Here is a 15,687-nt window from a genome sequence, read left to right on the forward strand (position 1 = left end):
TTCTGTCAAATTAGCCCCTCATGATGGCCCACTTCAGAGGCTAACTCCCCCTGATGACTTATGCCCCCTCCCTGTCCTCATCAGATATTTGTCTGCAGCAGTGGGTTCTTTAAATTTGTGACTGAATAGAAGGAAGAGACCTCAGGAGACACAAAGCTTCCTTATCATTGTATGATCATACAGTATTATACAAAAAAATGTATATGTTCATCGCACAAAGTTAAAGCTGCAGTCCATAACTTTTGCCCCTTTGTCGCCATCTCTGTTAGAAACCTGTTCGCAGTTATTTGCGGATTTATCATCTTTACATGGGTTGTGCTTTGGCACGACTCCTCAGCGCAGATTAATCTAATGTTAGCTGTCAGTCACCACATCAGTGTGGATACTGTACTTCGGAATCACAGAGAATTCTTCAGAATCACAAAAATTTTCACTGGAAAATGTCATCTGAACAAGTAACATGTCTGCCACTTTTGGTTCTAACCAACTGAGAAAAAAAAGCATTGCAATAAATCACGCTACGAATTGTGATTAAATCTAACGCTCGCTTAGCTCAGATCATGTCAAACCCTGCAAATTATTATAATTGTTATACTTTGTTCTCAAATTGTTAATGTTAACAACATCAGCACTGTGTGACTGTTTATTTAGTGTGTATTAGAGTTACCTATATACATCAGTTTCTGTAGCCACTCAGCAGTCTGAAGTCTTTTGCTTTTGACTACGGATGAATCTCCAGTTGTCACTAATGATTTTCATTTGGACCTTTATGGATTACAATCCACCATCAAAATGATAAGTTTAATTATTTCAGCTGCTGCGAGAAAAGGCTAGAAATGATCCACCACCTGCAGCATCTTCCAAATGCCACATAGCCTACTAGCTATGTAAACAGATGTGGCATAATGCACAAAAAAGACGAACTGCTGCATGATTTAACACTAGAAGTCCCAGAGATTTGTAACCCTCCTTTAGCCAAGTGGATGCTAACTGGCTAGTCTTTTGGCTATCATTAGCATCAATTCATGTGTAAATATGGTCATTACCTGAGCAATCTGCAGGGGGTTTGGGGGTGTGTGTGTGAATGGTTGCTGGTGGCTTGTTTGTATGTGTGGGGGAGGGAGGGCTGCTAAAAGCAGAGAACTTGATTGACCATGGGCCGGTTTCAGAAAGGAGGTTAAGTGAAAACTCTGAGTTAACCCTGAAATGAGGGAGTGCAAGTGATGTTTAAAAAGTTAACTCACTCATTCACACTGCAAAAATGCTTTTCATAGTAAGTATTTTTTTATCCTATTTCAAGTAAATTAAAAAAAAAAAAAATCTTAAATCAAGATGGATTTTCTATATGAGAAAATTATATATGATATTTAGTCTTGTTTCCTGGGGGGGATCTAAATTAAGTACATTTTACTTAAGTAAAATGATCAATATCTGCCAGTGTGGTAATAAAAATAATCTTAATGCAAACGGAAAGTGTTGGAGTGTCTACCCAGGTGAAAAAAAAAGTGCAGTAAAATACACTTTATTTTAGTACACTTTTACACTTCCATAATGTACAGTGCTCTATTTCCGTGCACTTATTTTGTACTTAATATACTAAAAGCTCTTCTTTAGTACTTCTTAAGATAATCTTAAGAACAACTAAGTGTACTCAACTGTGCTATTTTGAGACACCATGAATTTGAACTAAAATGTGCTTTTAACATACTATCTCTGTATAGAAAAATGTATTTAGTTACCACTTGTAAGTACACTTGAACCCATCGTTCAAACACTTTTAAAAATGAACTTATGATGTATTTCAAATATAAGATTAATATATAATGAATATATACAAAATGTATTTATAATATATTGCCAGGCAGTGCCAGGATTGTGAGTGATTGCTGGAATGTACTCACTCACTTTTTAATATTATTTGTAAATATGTGTACAAATGGTTGGTTTCTTTATTTTATTTTGTACTATTTTTATCAATAGATCTCAGCAACAAAGGAAAAAAAAAAAACATGTGTGTTGATTTCTCCCCAAGATGGCAAAGTGAAACACAAGTTTCCTTGAAGTGGCTCAGCATGGCCCCACATTGTTTACATAACAAAAGCAACTGTTCACAGCTGATTAAGGATATTAGCCTAAAGCCTTCCAGCCCATCGGCTGTCCTGCGGGTTTTATAGGTAGAAAAGCCAAATGGCTGCTCTCTGGGACTTCTAGTGTTAATTTCCCATGGAAAGCCACCAGTACCGCTCTTATTAGAAAACATTATTACAAGCTTACCATTGTGAACCGGGCTAGGGTAAGGAGATAATTTTGAACACTGACTGGTTATGTACTTGCTCAAAAATTGATTTTGGTTCATTTTTAACCCAAAAAAAAAAAAAAAAATCATGGACTGCAGATTTAAAGTTATTTTTCACTGTTAACCCTTGATGCACAAGCTATGAAAACCTCTTCTAATGTGCAAATAACAAAAAAATAATAATAATAAAAATTGAGTTGAGTGTTTCTTTGCTGAATATTTAAAAGAAATGTATTTTATCATTCATTTATTCCAGGTATTCCTTAAATATCTTGTTTTTGATTGACAAAAATCATTATGTTCATTTTTTTCTTTCTTACTTTATAAGCAAACACAGTTTTTGTTTGTCTACATCAATTTTACACACATGGGTCAAAAATAACCCGTATTCATTCATTCAATTATGTTTATTTTTGAAATACCAAAAAATAAACATAATTATTTGTAGAAAATCAAAAACAAGATATTTAAGTAATACCTGAAATAAATAAATGATAAAATACATTTATTTTAAAGATTCAGCAAAGAAACACTCAACCGTTGGAAATGAATACGGGTCATTTTTGACCCATGTTGCGCATTAGAAGGGTAGTGATACAAAAATGATTTTTAGTAAGAAAGAAAAAATGAAAATGAGGATTTGTGATGATCAAAAACAAGTTAATTGAGGAGTACCTGGAACACTGAATGATTAAATTAATTTCTTGCAAAGATATAGAAAATAAAAACTTAGCCGGGTCATTTTTGACCCATGTTGTGCATCAAAGGGTTAATCATTCCCCATCCAGTGTGCTCTTAACCACTGTAACTGGATCAAGTCAGTGAGTTTATCATGAGATCCATATCTGGCATATCAATCATGAACCAATCATTCAGACTACTGAAAAGTTTGGATCAACTGATTCACTAAAAAGATTTGACTCAAAAGAACAATGCTCACAAAAACACAAGGGTAGCGTTTACGTATGGCAGAGTATGGCATTTGCCGTACCCTGGCATTCAACCAAAATAAGAAATAAACAGCTCATGATGCTGCTAGTTAGTTCTGTTGTTTGAGTTGGCCTTTGGCAGAAATTCCATCTTTGAAAAGCAAATTTTAGAAGCCCACTGTGTCCTAACCAGATGCATTGCGATAAGAGTTCCCATGGCAAACAATTTATCTGTCCAAACCAGACTCGACCCAAGAGAGACAGAAAATCATAGTCAATCAGAAGAGTGTGTGGGCATTCGCAAAGAAATTGATAAGTAAATGATAAAATTCATAAATCTTACACCATTTTAACATGATTAAAAATACATACTGAGTGACTGAAACTTTTTTTTTTTTTTTTGTCATAGAACACTTTGTTTGTTGACCTTGAGTTGACAGTTTGAACACTATTGTTTCCATTAACTATTTTTCAAGATCTGAGGTGAATGCCTATCCATTGTTGCTCTCTATAAAAGTAAAAAAAAAATGATATTCAAACTTACATTAATTTCTTTTTACATTAAATAAAGCACATAATCAGCACCTGAGATTATCATTGTCATTATTTGTATGTTCTAGCCACAATGCCGCAGAAATATAAACTTTTTTAAAATATTGTTGTGTATTGCCGTTGCGGCTGGTTAGTACAAAAAAATTAATTTTCTCACGTGTCGCATCGCGTCTGGTTAGGACACGGTGTTAGGGCTTTCAGAATTTGCATTGATTTCGTATTGTTGCGAAGTCTGTGCATGTCCATGGACTCTGGCCATTCTTTTAGTGGGCTAGTGGATTTTTGTTCACATTTTGTTAAGATATGTTATTGTTGTATGGCCAAAGGGAATCATGCCATACCCTATAGGTTTTTGTAAAATGCCACCACTGATCATATGGTTTCAGAAGGCATATTTATCATTGCACTCTGGGGTCATTTTGAAGCTTGAAAGCCTCAATCCTTCCCCAGTGGCCAGGATATAAATTCAAAAATTCTCCTTTTGTGTTCCAAAAAAGAAAGTTATAGAACAATCCCTTTAAGCAGGGGTGTCCAATCCTCTTCATGGAGGGACACGTTCCAGTGGAGTTAATCTCTAATCCTAATTAAACACACCTGAACCAGCTTATCAAGGTCTTCAGGATCACTGGAAACTCCCAGGTATGTATGTTGAAGATAAACTCTGCAGGAAAGTTTTCTTCTGGTCACATGATTGAAAAGCACTGCCATTCAAGGAAGGACACAGTGTGAGAAGTTTACATAATGGATTCTGAATAACAGATAGCCAGGAGGCTGTATACAGTGATTACAGATGTTTACTTTTAGGTCTAAAGGCCGGAACACACCAAGCCGACGGTCGGCCGTCGGGCAGTTTTTCTTCGTCGGCCGACTAAGTTTCCTCGGTGTGTTCTGCACCGTCGGCTGAAGTTGGTCCTCGTCGGCTTTGTTTCGGCCGATTCGAAATGTTGAATCGGCGTTGGACCTCGTCGGGCCGTCGGGCCATATGATCATTCTGATTGGCTGTTCAGCTAGCGAACCAGTGCATGAGAAAAGAAAAACGGAAGTGACGAAGCAAGTAAACGACGAAGTCAAGAGGGAACACACATTGTTTACCTTAGGTACGTGAAAGACATGGCTATCTGGAACGAGGCAAGTGAAGACGAATTGATCAACATGATCCAGGAAAGGCCGGGTTTGTATGACATTACGGAAAAATGTTATGTCAACCGTGTGCTGAAAGCTGAACTGTGGCGTGAGATCGAAAATAAACTCGTCATATCAGGTAAGATTTCCTTTTTGGCAATTGAGAAAGCTTGTTTGTAATTGTTCAATAGTCCATAGTAAAACTAATATAACCATTTTAGTGTTTTGTGTGTACCAAACTAAGTTTGTTTATGGAAACAGACAGTAATTAATATGTGCTGTGCTAGCATCTCATATTTCATAATAATATTAAAGTTAATCAAATTGTTAATAATATAATTAACAATACAGCAAAAAGTAACATTTGTTGGCATAACAAATACTCATTAAAGTGACAAAATAAGCAGCCATAACACTTAATGCTTACAAAATTTTACTTTGTCCCTCAGAAAAAGAGCTCAAGAAGCGGTGGGATTCATTGCGAACCCAATACATGCGTTATAAGAAACAAGGACCCTCAGGAAGTTCTGGAGCTCAGAAGACTGGCAGGCAGCAATGGATCCTGAACCGCCTGCAGTTTCTAGAGCCTCACACAAAAAGGAAGGAGAGCACTTCAAATCTAATGATCATGGTAAATAAACAAATATATTTATATTTATTTATTTATTTATTGTTTAATTTCAGAATAAAATAAACATTTTGCTTTTTGTAAGATGGCAAGTGCTTCTTTAAAAGAGTCTATTCACAAGTAACTCCGCATATTAAGTCAAGCCATTACATTAACTTGTCACATTTGTATCTTATGTTTTTTAAGGAACCTGCGGCTGATAGTGATTCCTGTTCACCCTCAGATGGTACCAACAGTGACACCTGGACTGGCACCCATGAAGACCCCAGCTTCAGTGATGCTGACCTACGGTCAAGTACACCCTTGGCTGAATCCACCATCTGTGGAACTGAGTCCACAGCCATGAGAAAGGACCATTTGCAAAGCTCCAACATAAAACCAAAGCCTCCAGGGAAGCGCAGGAAGATGCAAGACGAATCCTCCAGCGAGGAATCCACAAACTTGATGCGCACCATCGGCAAAACTCTGGAAAAGTTGGCATCACAGGAAAACACCAATGATGCCATCTCAGCTTACTGCAAAAATCTTGAACACAGAATGCGGAATTTGCCACCACATCTACTGCCACATTTCCAGCATGAGGTTGATAATTGCATTTTCAAATATTCAGTGGGCCACAACCATGCACTGGATGCATCTTCCAATCAGTATACACACTTGTAATTTTTTATGTAGCAAAATTGTAAACAGATATTGTAGCATTTAGTAAATATGTCACGCTTAGTTGTACGTTATATTAGAGTACTTATGCAAAGTTTATATTTCTGTACATTTTATTTATTTTAAATACCAACTGTTGATATTTTTCTGTAAATTACCTTAATGCTATTTTTGCACATTTGAAAATAAAACACTGACTTTGTGTAAAAGGCACTTCACTGTTCTTTATGTAAAAAAAAAAAAAAAAAAAATCACAAAACACAATGATGTAAAAATATAAAATTTATTTTGCAAATTCACACCATTGTTATTAAAACATAAACCAAGGTAAAGGGGGGGAAGAAACAAGTTTGCTACATGCTTATATTTTGCCCCACTGAAAGGGCACTGCACCGGTGTCCGAATTAAAGTACTGGCACAGTTTATCCCTGAGCTGTTTGGCGTGTGTTGTACTGTTGGTTGTGCGTGGCAGAGAGGCCTGCTGTAGGCCAGGGTCTTCTCTCCATCTTCCAGGGACAGTGTCATGATCTTGTTCTTCCTGGTCGATTCCTGCCATGTACACTTCACAGCACTCTTTGCGCAGAAAGTTGTGCAGAGCACAGCAAGACAAAACAATGTCCTCCACTTTGGCAGTGCTTTGAATATTAATGGTGGTTAGTAGGACGCGAAAACGATTTGCCAGGATGCCAAATGCATTTTCAACCACCCTTCGAGCTCGCGAAAGTCTGTAATTGAATATGCGTTGCTCTACAGACAGCTTGCGGTTCGGGTATGGCTTCATGAGGTATTCCTTTAAGGGGAATGCCTCATCAGCCACAATGCAGTAAGGGGCCAGCTGGTCTGATTCAGGAAGTGGTGCAGGTGCAGGAATGTTGGATGTTCTTTTCTCCAAGGCATCCTGCAATGAGCATCCCCCAAACACTCCACCATCTGAAATGCGCCCGTTGCAGCCCACATCAACATACAGAAATCTGTAGTTGCTGTCTACCAGTGCCATAAGCACTATTGAGAATGTATGCTTGTAGTTGAAGAATTTAGATCCAGATCCTGGAGGGGGACGAATGTTAATGTGCTTTCCATCCAGAGCACCCAGGCAATTTGGGAAATGCCACTGATTCTGGAATCCAACGGCTACTTGCTGCCACTCTTCCACTGTGTCTGGGCACTAAAAAACAATATAATTAAAAGAAATTAGTTTAACTCGTCAGACCATTAATAACTCAGTGATTTTGACATTCTTGAATTAACCCTGCAAAGCCCACTTCTGCAGAATTACAACATCACTTTCAAAAATTTAAAAAAAATGCCTGCAAATGTTTTTTTCTCTCAAGATCACATTTACATAGTTAATGGGTTCTATTGTTCGTCCTCACAATGCTATTGGGTTGAAGAAGTGTTTATAGGTCAGCATTAGGCTCTTTATGTTTTGGATTTTGGGGGGAGATGCCTGTTGCATTGTTCAGGGACAGGTATGAATGGTCTTGAATATGAACCTGTAAGTGCTCTGGGGGGATGAATGTGTTCTTTTAGTATGATAAGTAGAGAGCATAATAGGCCAGCCAGACTGTATTGTTTGAATGTAGTAGTGGAATTTTATTTGCATTGAAATTATAATTTGATGGATAATACTTAGATCTCTGCCCTCGACACATGGTCTACCATCCTGTCTATTCTTTCAGTTTATCTACTACAATATAAGACCCTAAAATTACCCTTATTAAAATGTAAAAAAACTGAAAAATCTTTAATTTCTACATCAGAGGCCTCCTAAAACAATATCTGAGAGATCAAAAAAATTGCTCATTTTTGGGCTAAAACAAAAAACATTAAACAGATACATGTATACCTTTAGGTATTTCTCTTTTAAGACTTGGTAGATTGCTGCACAGGTTTCAGGAACAAATTGCTGAATTGTGGACATTCCCACCCGGAATTGGTAAGAAAGGCTCTTGAAGCTTTCTCCTGCAAAGATTACAAACACATAACTCCACTATTAATTTTCCACACCTTTTACAGAGTCAAATCTAACACTTTTAATGCATTTGTACTACACTACATTAAAGCAAATATTTTTTTTATCAGTTATTAAAGACATTGTGCTACAAACAACCATAATAATGTTTTATACATTGTGTCTTTTTAAAGTAGGCTACAACTGGATACAAAATAATAAAATTCTTTTCACTTTTATAATGCTTCATAATACACCAAAATAAACACAACTGAAAAGGTGTTTTAATGAAATGTTCAAACAACGAATAACCTTACCTGTTGCCAAGAACCGTAGTGTAATCATCAGACGTTCCCCCACGGAGATACAATCCCGGTAGTTCGTGTTTGTTCTCTGTATGATTGGACTAATAAGTTCTTTTAACATGTGAAATTGAGTGGGAAAAAGCCGAGCGAAATTTTTAAAACCACAAGTTTCCTGTAACTCGAGCTCTCGACACAGGTTCGGGAAAGCACCTTGGGCCTGTCTCTGGAGTATCCATGGTTTCACCCATTTAGTGCGCTTTCTCCGTATTTTTCTCATCCGCTTCTTCTTTTCCTCTTCCACAAGCAAAAGACCAAGGGCTGACAAAGCCAGTGCCATTTGCAACGTGTCGGACATTTTTGAAATAACACGAATCCGTATGTGATGAGCGAGAACTGGTTTTTCATGCACCTTTGTTTATGTTTTGTATCCCTGTAGCTCTTCCGGTCTCCCTAGCAACGAACCATAGCAACGAACACAAACTACTGCCACCTGCTGGCATGGAAAGGCATTTCATCTCACGCAGGCGCAGAACGGACGTGCTATTTGGCCGTCGGCTGTCGAACGTCGGCTTGGTGTGTCAGGGCAACTTTGGACCCAGACGCTGCCGACGCCAGCCGACGCCAGCCGACCCCGCAGTCTGCTTTCGTCGCCACTAGTTCGTCGCCGTCGGCTTGGTGTGTTCCGGCCTTAAAATGCTGACTGGTCAAATTCAGTGGCAGAAAAATATTTTGTGTGCAAGACTTAAAACTGCATAGTCTACTTTACCAATTATAACTTGTATCCATTTTCAAATACTGCGCTGTGAAGTATTCCTGAATCCTAAGTCAGGAATCACTCTAGAGCTAGGTCACAGAACCAACCCCTATCCAAGGAATTCCCTTAGCAGTGACCTGAACTTTTTACATCCTTAAAATCTCTCAAACATCCCTTTGTCTCAATGATAATCGGATGGTTAAGGGACAGTGCAGGAGAGGGCCTGTGGAAACAGAACTGCTATTTTTTCCACCGCACGCTAATGGCTTCAATATAAAAATACTGCCTTGAGGTTTAGAGTCTCAGAGTATTATTCATGTATTCCGCCCCTGTACAGATGGTCCCTGCTCTAGTCACTGCATATGTACAACTTGTGTTGTTACCTTTGAAATTCACCTCAGAGAATATAGGATTTTTTTTTTTTTTTTTCATTGCAATTTCTCTGAAGTGGAAATAATCGTAGACTGATTGTTTTGGTCACAGAGAGCTAAAAGGGATGACTGGTGATAATGTAGACCCAGATGTGATGTAGATTTGTGGGAATGCTCCAATTGGTCTGGGAACGTTTGTCTGTTTGTTTCCGCAGCATCAAACAGCTCAGCAGTTAACAAGAGAGAATTATAGCAACCTATTTGAAAATCTGGGGGGAACGTTACATATTAAACTAATTGCTCATTGTTATACATTTAACCCATAGCAACTTTATTACTTAGTTACTACTTGTAGCTTTTAATAAATGATGGGAACATGTCATGTTAAATTATGCTTTTCATGGGTAAGAAAATAGTCTAAATCTAGCGATCTGAAGCTGTCAAGAGCTGGTTTACATTACTAGACCACCCTGACCGAACACACATTGAGTGAAAACAACTGCACCTACCCTGACAAAGCCATTGAGACCGGGCCTTTTTAAAACAAAGTATATACCATGTTTTTCTACAGCTTTCGATGTTAAATGGATTGTTAACCCCACATACTTTTAACACTGCACAGTGTATTACTCTTAGATTTATTGTCACTGTACCATGGTGGATTTCACTCGTAGGATGCTTTTAAAAAATTGTTTTGCTAAAGATTGCTGACTGGCTTTTTCCTCTCCCATTTGCTCAGCTCTGTCTGTCTCTACAGTGTGTCAAAACACATGGTCAAGAGGAGAAATGCTTTACCAAAAAAACACAGCATGAGTAAAGTGTTCATGAAACCAAGACAAACCCTGCTGCTAGCGCTCAGATGATGCAGTATATACTCAGAGGAGATTGATGATTTATTGGCACTTGTGGGAGAACAATTCATTTAGCTGGTCTATAGCAGTGGTCTTCTATAGTTCTCACCCTCACTTCATGCACCTCTGTCAAGGATTTATGGGGCTTTTTTCATATTGGACTTTCGATTAGGATCCAAGGCATAAGATGAATTTGCATGCATGCACAGACGGTGCAAAGCTGTTCCTTGAAAAGATGCCAGCCAGGCACTTTCTGCACAGGACAAGCACTGTGACTAATTTATGATGATGGTTTTGCCTGTTTGAAGACCCCACCCCCAAATCCTGATCTTCTAGACAAGATGCAACAATAAAAGCATAATTTGAGTTCAAATTTGTAGATAAAGGCGATACTCTAACATTTAAAGTACATCTTTAAAACCTTAAATCCTACAAAAAAAAGTCAAAATTAACACATTTCCACGTTATATGAAAATACCAATTAAAGAAAGTTGACTTATCACTTATCATAGAGAACAGTGTGGTGTCACATGCATAGATGAATTACAGAGTTAGTAATAACTGTTTTATAACATAGTTATAATACAGTAATAGAAAGAAAGAAGAGAAACAAAGAAGATTCTTAAGATTTTTTAATTTATTAATTCAATTCAATTCACATTTATTTGTATAGCACTTTTCACGATACATATCATTTCAAAGCAGCTTTACAGAGAATGCATGTCAACATTACAATTTAAAGAATGCAGTTAGCAAATAATGTAATAATTTAGGCAATTAATTTACAATCCCTGTTAGCAGTTTAACTGAATGTAGAAGCAATGAGCTATTATTATTATTTTTATTTTTTTTATTAAAGACAATTTATAAATGTTTGCCTGGGCCAGATATCATGAGTCATTTTTATTTTGCTGCCCACTGAGCCTGAATATATTTAAAATGTTGCATGTGTCCAATTGATTTTACAGGTCATGTGTTGTATAGAGCACCCACGTGTTAAAGAAAATATTTAAAAATGCTGTGTGTATCGCTGCAAAAGCAGCTGCAATAGACAACACGTCTTTGTTTAGAGGTATTGTATGCATATTAAATAATTATGGCCACAGCATAAACACCCTCAGCATGCTTCCAGATTAAGAATTGCTTGTCAGCTGTGTCTGACGGCACATTAGGTGCTGGCCTAGACAACATTAGGTGTTTCCTGTGACTGATCTCCACTTTTTTTGCTGGTAGAGGCCTTCCATGCAACTTGACCCCCTGTACCCCTCCCCGCACTGCTCTTGCCACTGCTTCCAATTGCAGAGCACATAGCCCACATTCCAGACATGTCATGGAGGGGGGCTCAGACCCAGCTTTGACAGATCAGCAGTTAGTGATGATAGTGGTGGTCGCCTGGGATTCACTCGCTCGCCTTTCATGTGGCCTGGTGATTTGACGTTTGTCAACTGACCCCTGCAACCATGTCTTTCATTGTGCTGGCCTTTTAATGGCCTCAGATTAGGGAGCAGACAGCCAGCAGTGCAGGGGGCCAATAGCACAGTCTTTTCTTTTGGGTTTTGTATGACCAGCTGGATTTGTTGAGTGTGTGGAAGAGTTTACCTGATGTGTCTAGGGTCGTAGACTTGGTCAGAATTGCATATAATGCTTTCAGCACATTGAGTGACAAGTAGGATTCGGATTTAAAGTGGGGTTAAAGAATAAGCAGCCAAGGTCAAAGGCAAATGTTTTCGTATGTTTCATTTAAATTGCATCAATATAGAAAAACAAGACTCCGGAAGGCTGAGAAGGACTTTTTTCTTTTTCTTTTTCTTTTTTTTCACCAGTAAGTGTACTTCGTCTGACAGCTAAATTGCACCTCTTCATTGACTTCTGCAATTATCAGCTTTTATTCCAAATAGTACTGAAGTTTCCCTTTTTGTACCAGAAGTTTGGAAGGTATCATTTGCTAGGCCTGCATATGATATGACAGCACTCTGAAAGGTTATGGCTGCATAAAGTGAGGTCTTGCTGACCAAACTGAGATCACAGAGGTTAGAGGAAAAAAAAAAAAAAAAATGGGGGCTTGTCCCGCCCTAGTTTTTCACATTCTTGCATTCAAATGCAATGCAAATACAAAGGAGAGGCCTGAGAAATTCAAGAAAAAGAAAGTCTCATGCACACACAATTTCACAGTCATGCACACTAAATCAATCATACATATAATCAATGCAGAGATTATAGCATATGGGGCAAACAATAATGAGGCAAACGATGGTTACAAATTTATATAAAGCATTTTTACTTTGACATTGTGGTTTTAGTAAAAGAGGACTTAATATTCATGGGAAATTAGACAAAATGGATGAATCTCATAAAAACTGAAAATAGCCAGGTCATAACCAGCCATATAATCAAGAGAGAGAACAGGTTTTGCATAAAGAAAATGACATCTAATGAAAATGTATCTTCTTTTATTATTATTATTATTATTATTGTAACATTATTTCCTTATTTTAATATTAATATGACATAATATTAAGAAAAATTAATAATTTTAATAATAAATCAATTTACTTAAATATGCTCTTAAAAAAGTAAATATGTATCATGTAGTACTGGTTTGTGAGTTAGATATCCATTTCTGCAAAGATTTTTTTTTTTTTTTTTTTTTTTTGAATATCACCATGACAATATTTTCATGATATTTAAGCAAATTTTCTTCCCCAAATTCTAAATAAGATAACTTATTTATATAAATATAAATAAATTAAATTATATTAAAAGTTAAAATTATCCAAAAAGCTGTATAACTTCATATATATTTTTAAAAAACAACCTAGACCTTTCTCTGTTAGATTTACCCTCCAAACTCTAACATTTGAAATAACTTTTTCATCCGTTTCCTACAATGCTAATGCTAGTGTAATCAAAATGGCTTAAGTGACACTTTTGTTTAGTTTCTCTACATCTCCGGCTAATGCTGTTCCTTTGGCACTGGTAGCTTAGATGAAATCACTTGTAAGAAAGAATGCTGAGATATGTCTTTGTTGTCAATTCAACAACATTCTGTCCTACAAAAAAGGGGGGAAAGAAAGAAAAAAGCATAAAGGAAACAATAGAGGTGTTGCTAGGTTGCAAATTCTCTCAGAAAAGCAACCTTCTTTTGTTTTGCCGCATTCGCTTCTTTGAGATCTTCCACTGTGCGGATGGCCATGCACTTTCTTTTGGGAAGGGTGGGGAAGTGAAAGGGGAGGGTTCCGGTGTTGTTAGTAGCTGGTGATGAGGGTCCATGAGCTGACAGTGTGCCCATTTGGCCTGAGGGTGAGGAAGGCCTCCTGCAGGCCGAACGCTATGGAGGAATGCACTTCCTGAGGAGAAACTGTCTAAGCACCAAGCTAGCAGCTCATGGTTGGAATGTCAGGTCAAACACATCATGCTCTGGACCCCTCCTCTCCTCTAACAAGTGTGGTACTATCTCCTACTTTTATGTTTTCCCACACAGCTAATTTCAGGTGTCTCATTGTTGAACAGCAATGAACTATGTAACACCAGTCTGTTAGAGTGTGGGTTGTGATTTCCGATCAGTATTCTTGTTTACTACTTAACAAAAGAGTAAAACTCAATTGGCAATTGATTCTTCATTGCTGACAAATGAATTGGACAAGATGTTTTACCCAAGTAACAACAGAATCATTTAAAAAGCAAAATAAAAGACATTTTTTTTTACAGCTGTCTATTTTCTACTATTCTATCCTGCTGTAATAGCTCAGGTCAAAATAAAATAAATAAAACAAAATATATTTGAAAATAAAATGTGGGGTCATTTGAGAGGTAATTGAATGATGGAGTATGTAATATTTGTTTCTACACTTCAGAAAATAATATTCATTATCTTGTTTTATAGTAAAAATATCTAAACATGATTCACATAACTCAGGGAAAAAAATAAAAAAATAAATAATGTTAAGGCTTGTTTTCTGATAATCTGTTCAGAATGCAAGTGTAATTTGTCATGTAGCACTGGCGGATTTTCTTCATTTTATTTCACTTGTTTATTCTTAAACCAGTTCAACTAAAAATGTGGTGACAATCTGGTTGCTATAGGGTGTTCTTGGTGGTTGGTAGGATGTTACAATGTGGTTGCCAAGGTATTCTGGGTGGTTGCTAATTGGTCCAAATCAAAAGAGCCCACCCCCTAATCTATCAATATATTTTATTGTCTTTATTTGGGTTCCTCCTTCAAAGTATGGGTAAGTTTAGTGGATTTTTTGTCCATTTTATTGTCCTCCAAGTTGATCATCTAAAGCAGTGTTTCTCAACCCTGGTCCTGGAGGACCCCTAACACTGCACATTTTGAAAGTCTCCTCTGTCTGACACACTCATTTCAGGTAGTAGAGTTTCTTCTAATGAGCTGATGAGTTGAATCAGGTGTGTTTAATTAGGGAGAAAGACAAAACCTGCAGTGTTGGGGGTCCTTCAGGACCAGGGTTGAGAAACACTGATCTAAAGTAATATTACATAATTTGAGGTATCATTAATGTCTGTTACACAAAAAGGCCAGTTTTTTGCCAAATTATATGGAACTTTAAAAAGCACCACTAATAAGATGGCTCGGAAAAAGGCTTAAAGTCACTTTCAGATGTTCTTCAGTCAGTACCTTTTATGTCAGGCCGTAAGAGCTTTGCAAGTTCCCATAAGGGCAAAGATATTTTGCAAGGATCCTCAGCAGAAATCTCCATCAGAAATCTCAAAGCCAGCCTCATCGCAATCACGTAAGGAAAGAACTTGTGTAAGCTGACAGCTTAGTGTGATGTTTAGCACAATCAAAGCTCAAAGGGAAGCCCAGAGGTGAGATTTAGAGGCGGTTTTGTTTCTTGTGGGCTCTAGTTTGTCAGGCCTCCGGGGGCCGATGGAGATGAGGAAGGAGAAGGCGGCACTCTGCAGCCAACGGAGCTTAAATCACTCCCCATTTCACACACACAGGAACACATGGGAAGGGGTAATATTATGCGTAACCCTGGCAACCGGTCCAAGTCATCAGTTTCAATTCTTGCAGTGGTAGGCACGGTCCAGTGGCGCTATAAGAAAGGGCCCTAATCTGGAAGGAGGGCATGGGCGGTTATTACATTTCCTTTCCCACTTGATGCTTGGAATGGGGGAGGTTCAAGGGGTTACACAGCCAAAGAAGCAGGGGATATCGTAAAAGCCTCCTGGGACTTGTATTTTGGGCCGCTGATGGATTTCTGAAGGTCTTGTAGCTTACTAAGTACTTAAATTTCCACCCTTCTG

At 37.7% G+C, this 15,687-nt stretch overlaps 2 protein-coding genes across 3 annotated transcripts in view; both read left to right on the forward strand.

Annotated features, from left to right (window-relative positions):
- The window catches only part of cntfr (ciliary neurotrophic factor receptor), a 196,495-nt gene that overhangs the window by 132,472 nt on the left and 48,336 nt on the right, over positions 1-15,687 (forward strand). The window lies entirely within an intron of this gene.
- LOC137027524 (transcription factor Adf-1-like) lies at positions 3,831-6,287 on the forward strand. Its single transcript, XM_067395700.1, has 3 exons — positions 3,831-5,038; positions 5,349-5,530; positions 5,714-6,287. The coding sequence occupies exons 1-3, from the start codon at positions 4,888-4,890 to the stop codon at positions 6,188-6,190; spliced, it is 810 nt and encodes a 269-aa protein (XP_067251801.1). The 5' UTR covers positions 3,831-4,887; the 3' UTR covers positions 6,191-6,287.

Source organism: Chanodichthys erythropterus, chromosome 10 (genome assembly GCF_024489055.1).
Source record: "Chanodichthys erythropterus isolate Z2021 chromosome 10, ASM2448905v1, whole genome shotgun sequence".
NCBI classification, from domain to species: domain Eukaryota; kingdom Metazoa; phylum Chordata; class Actinopteri; order Cypriniformes; family Xenocyprididae; genus Chanodichthys; species Chanodichthys erythropterus.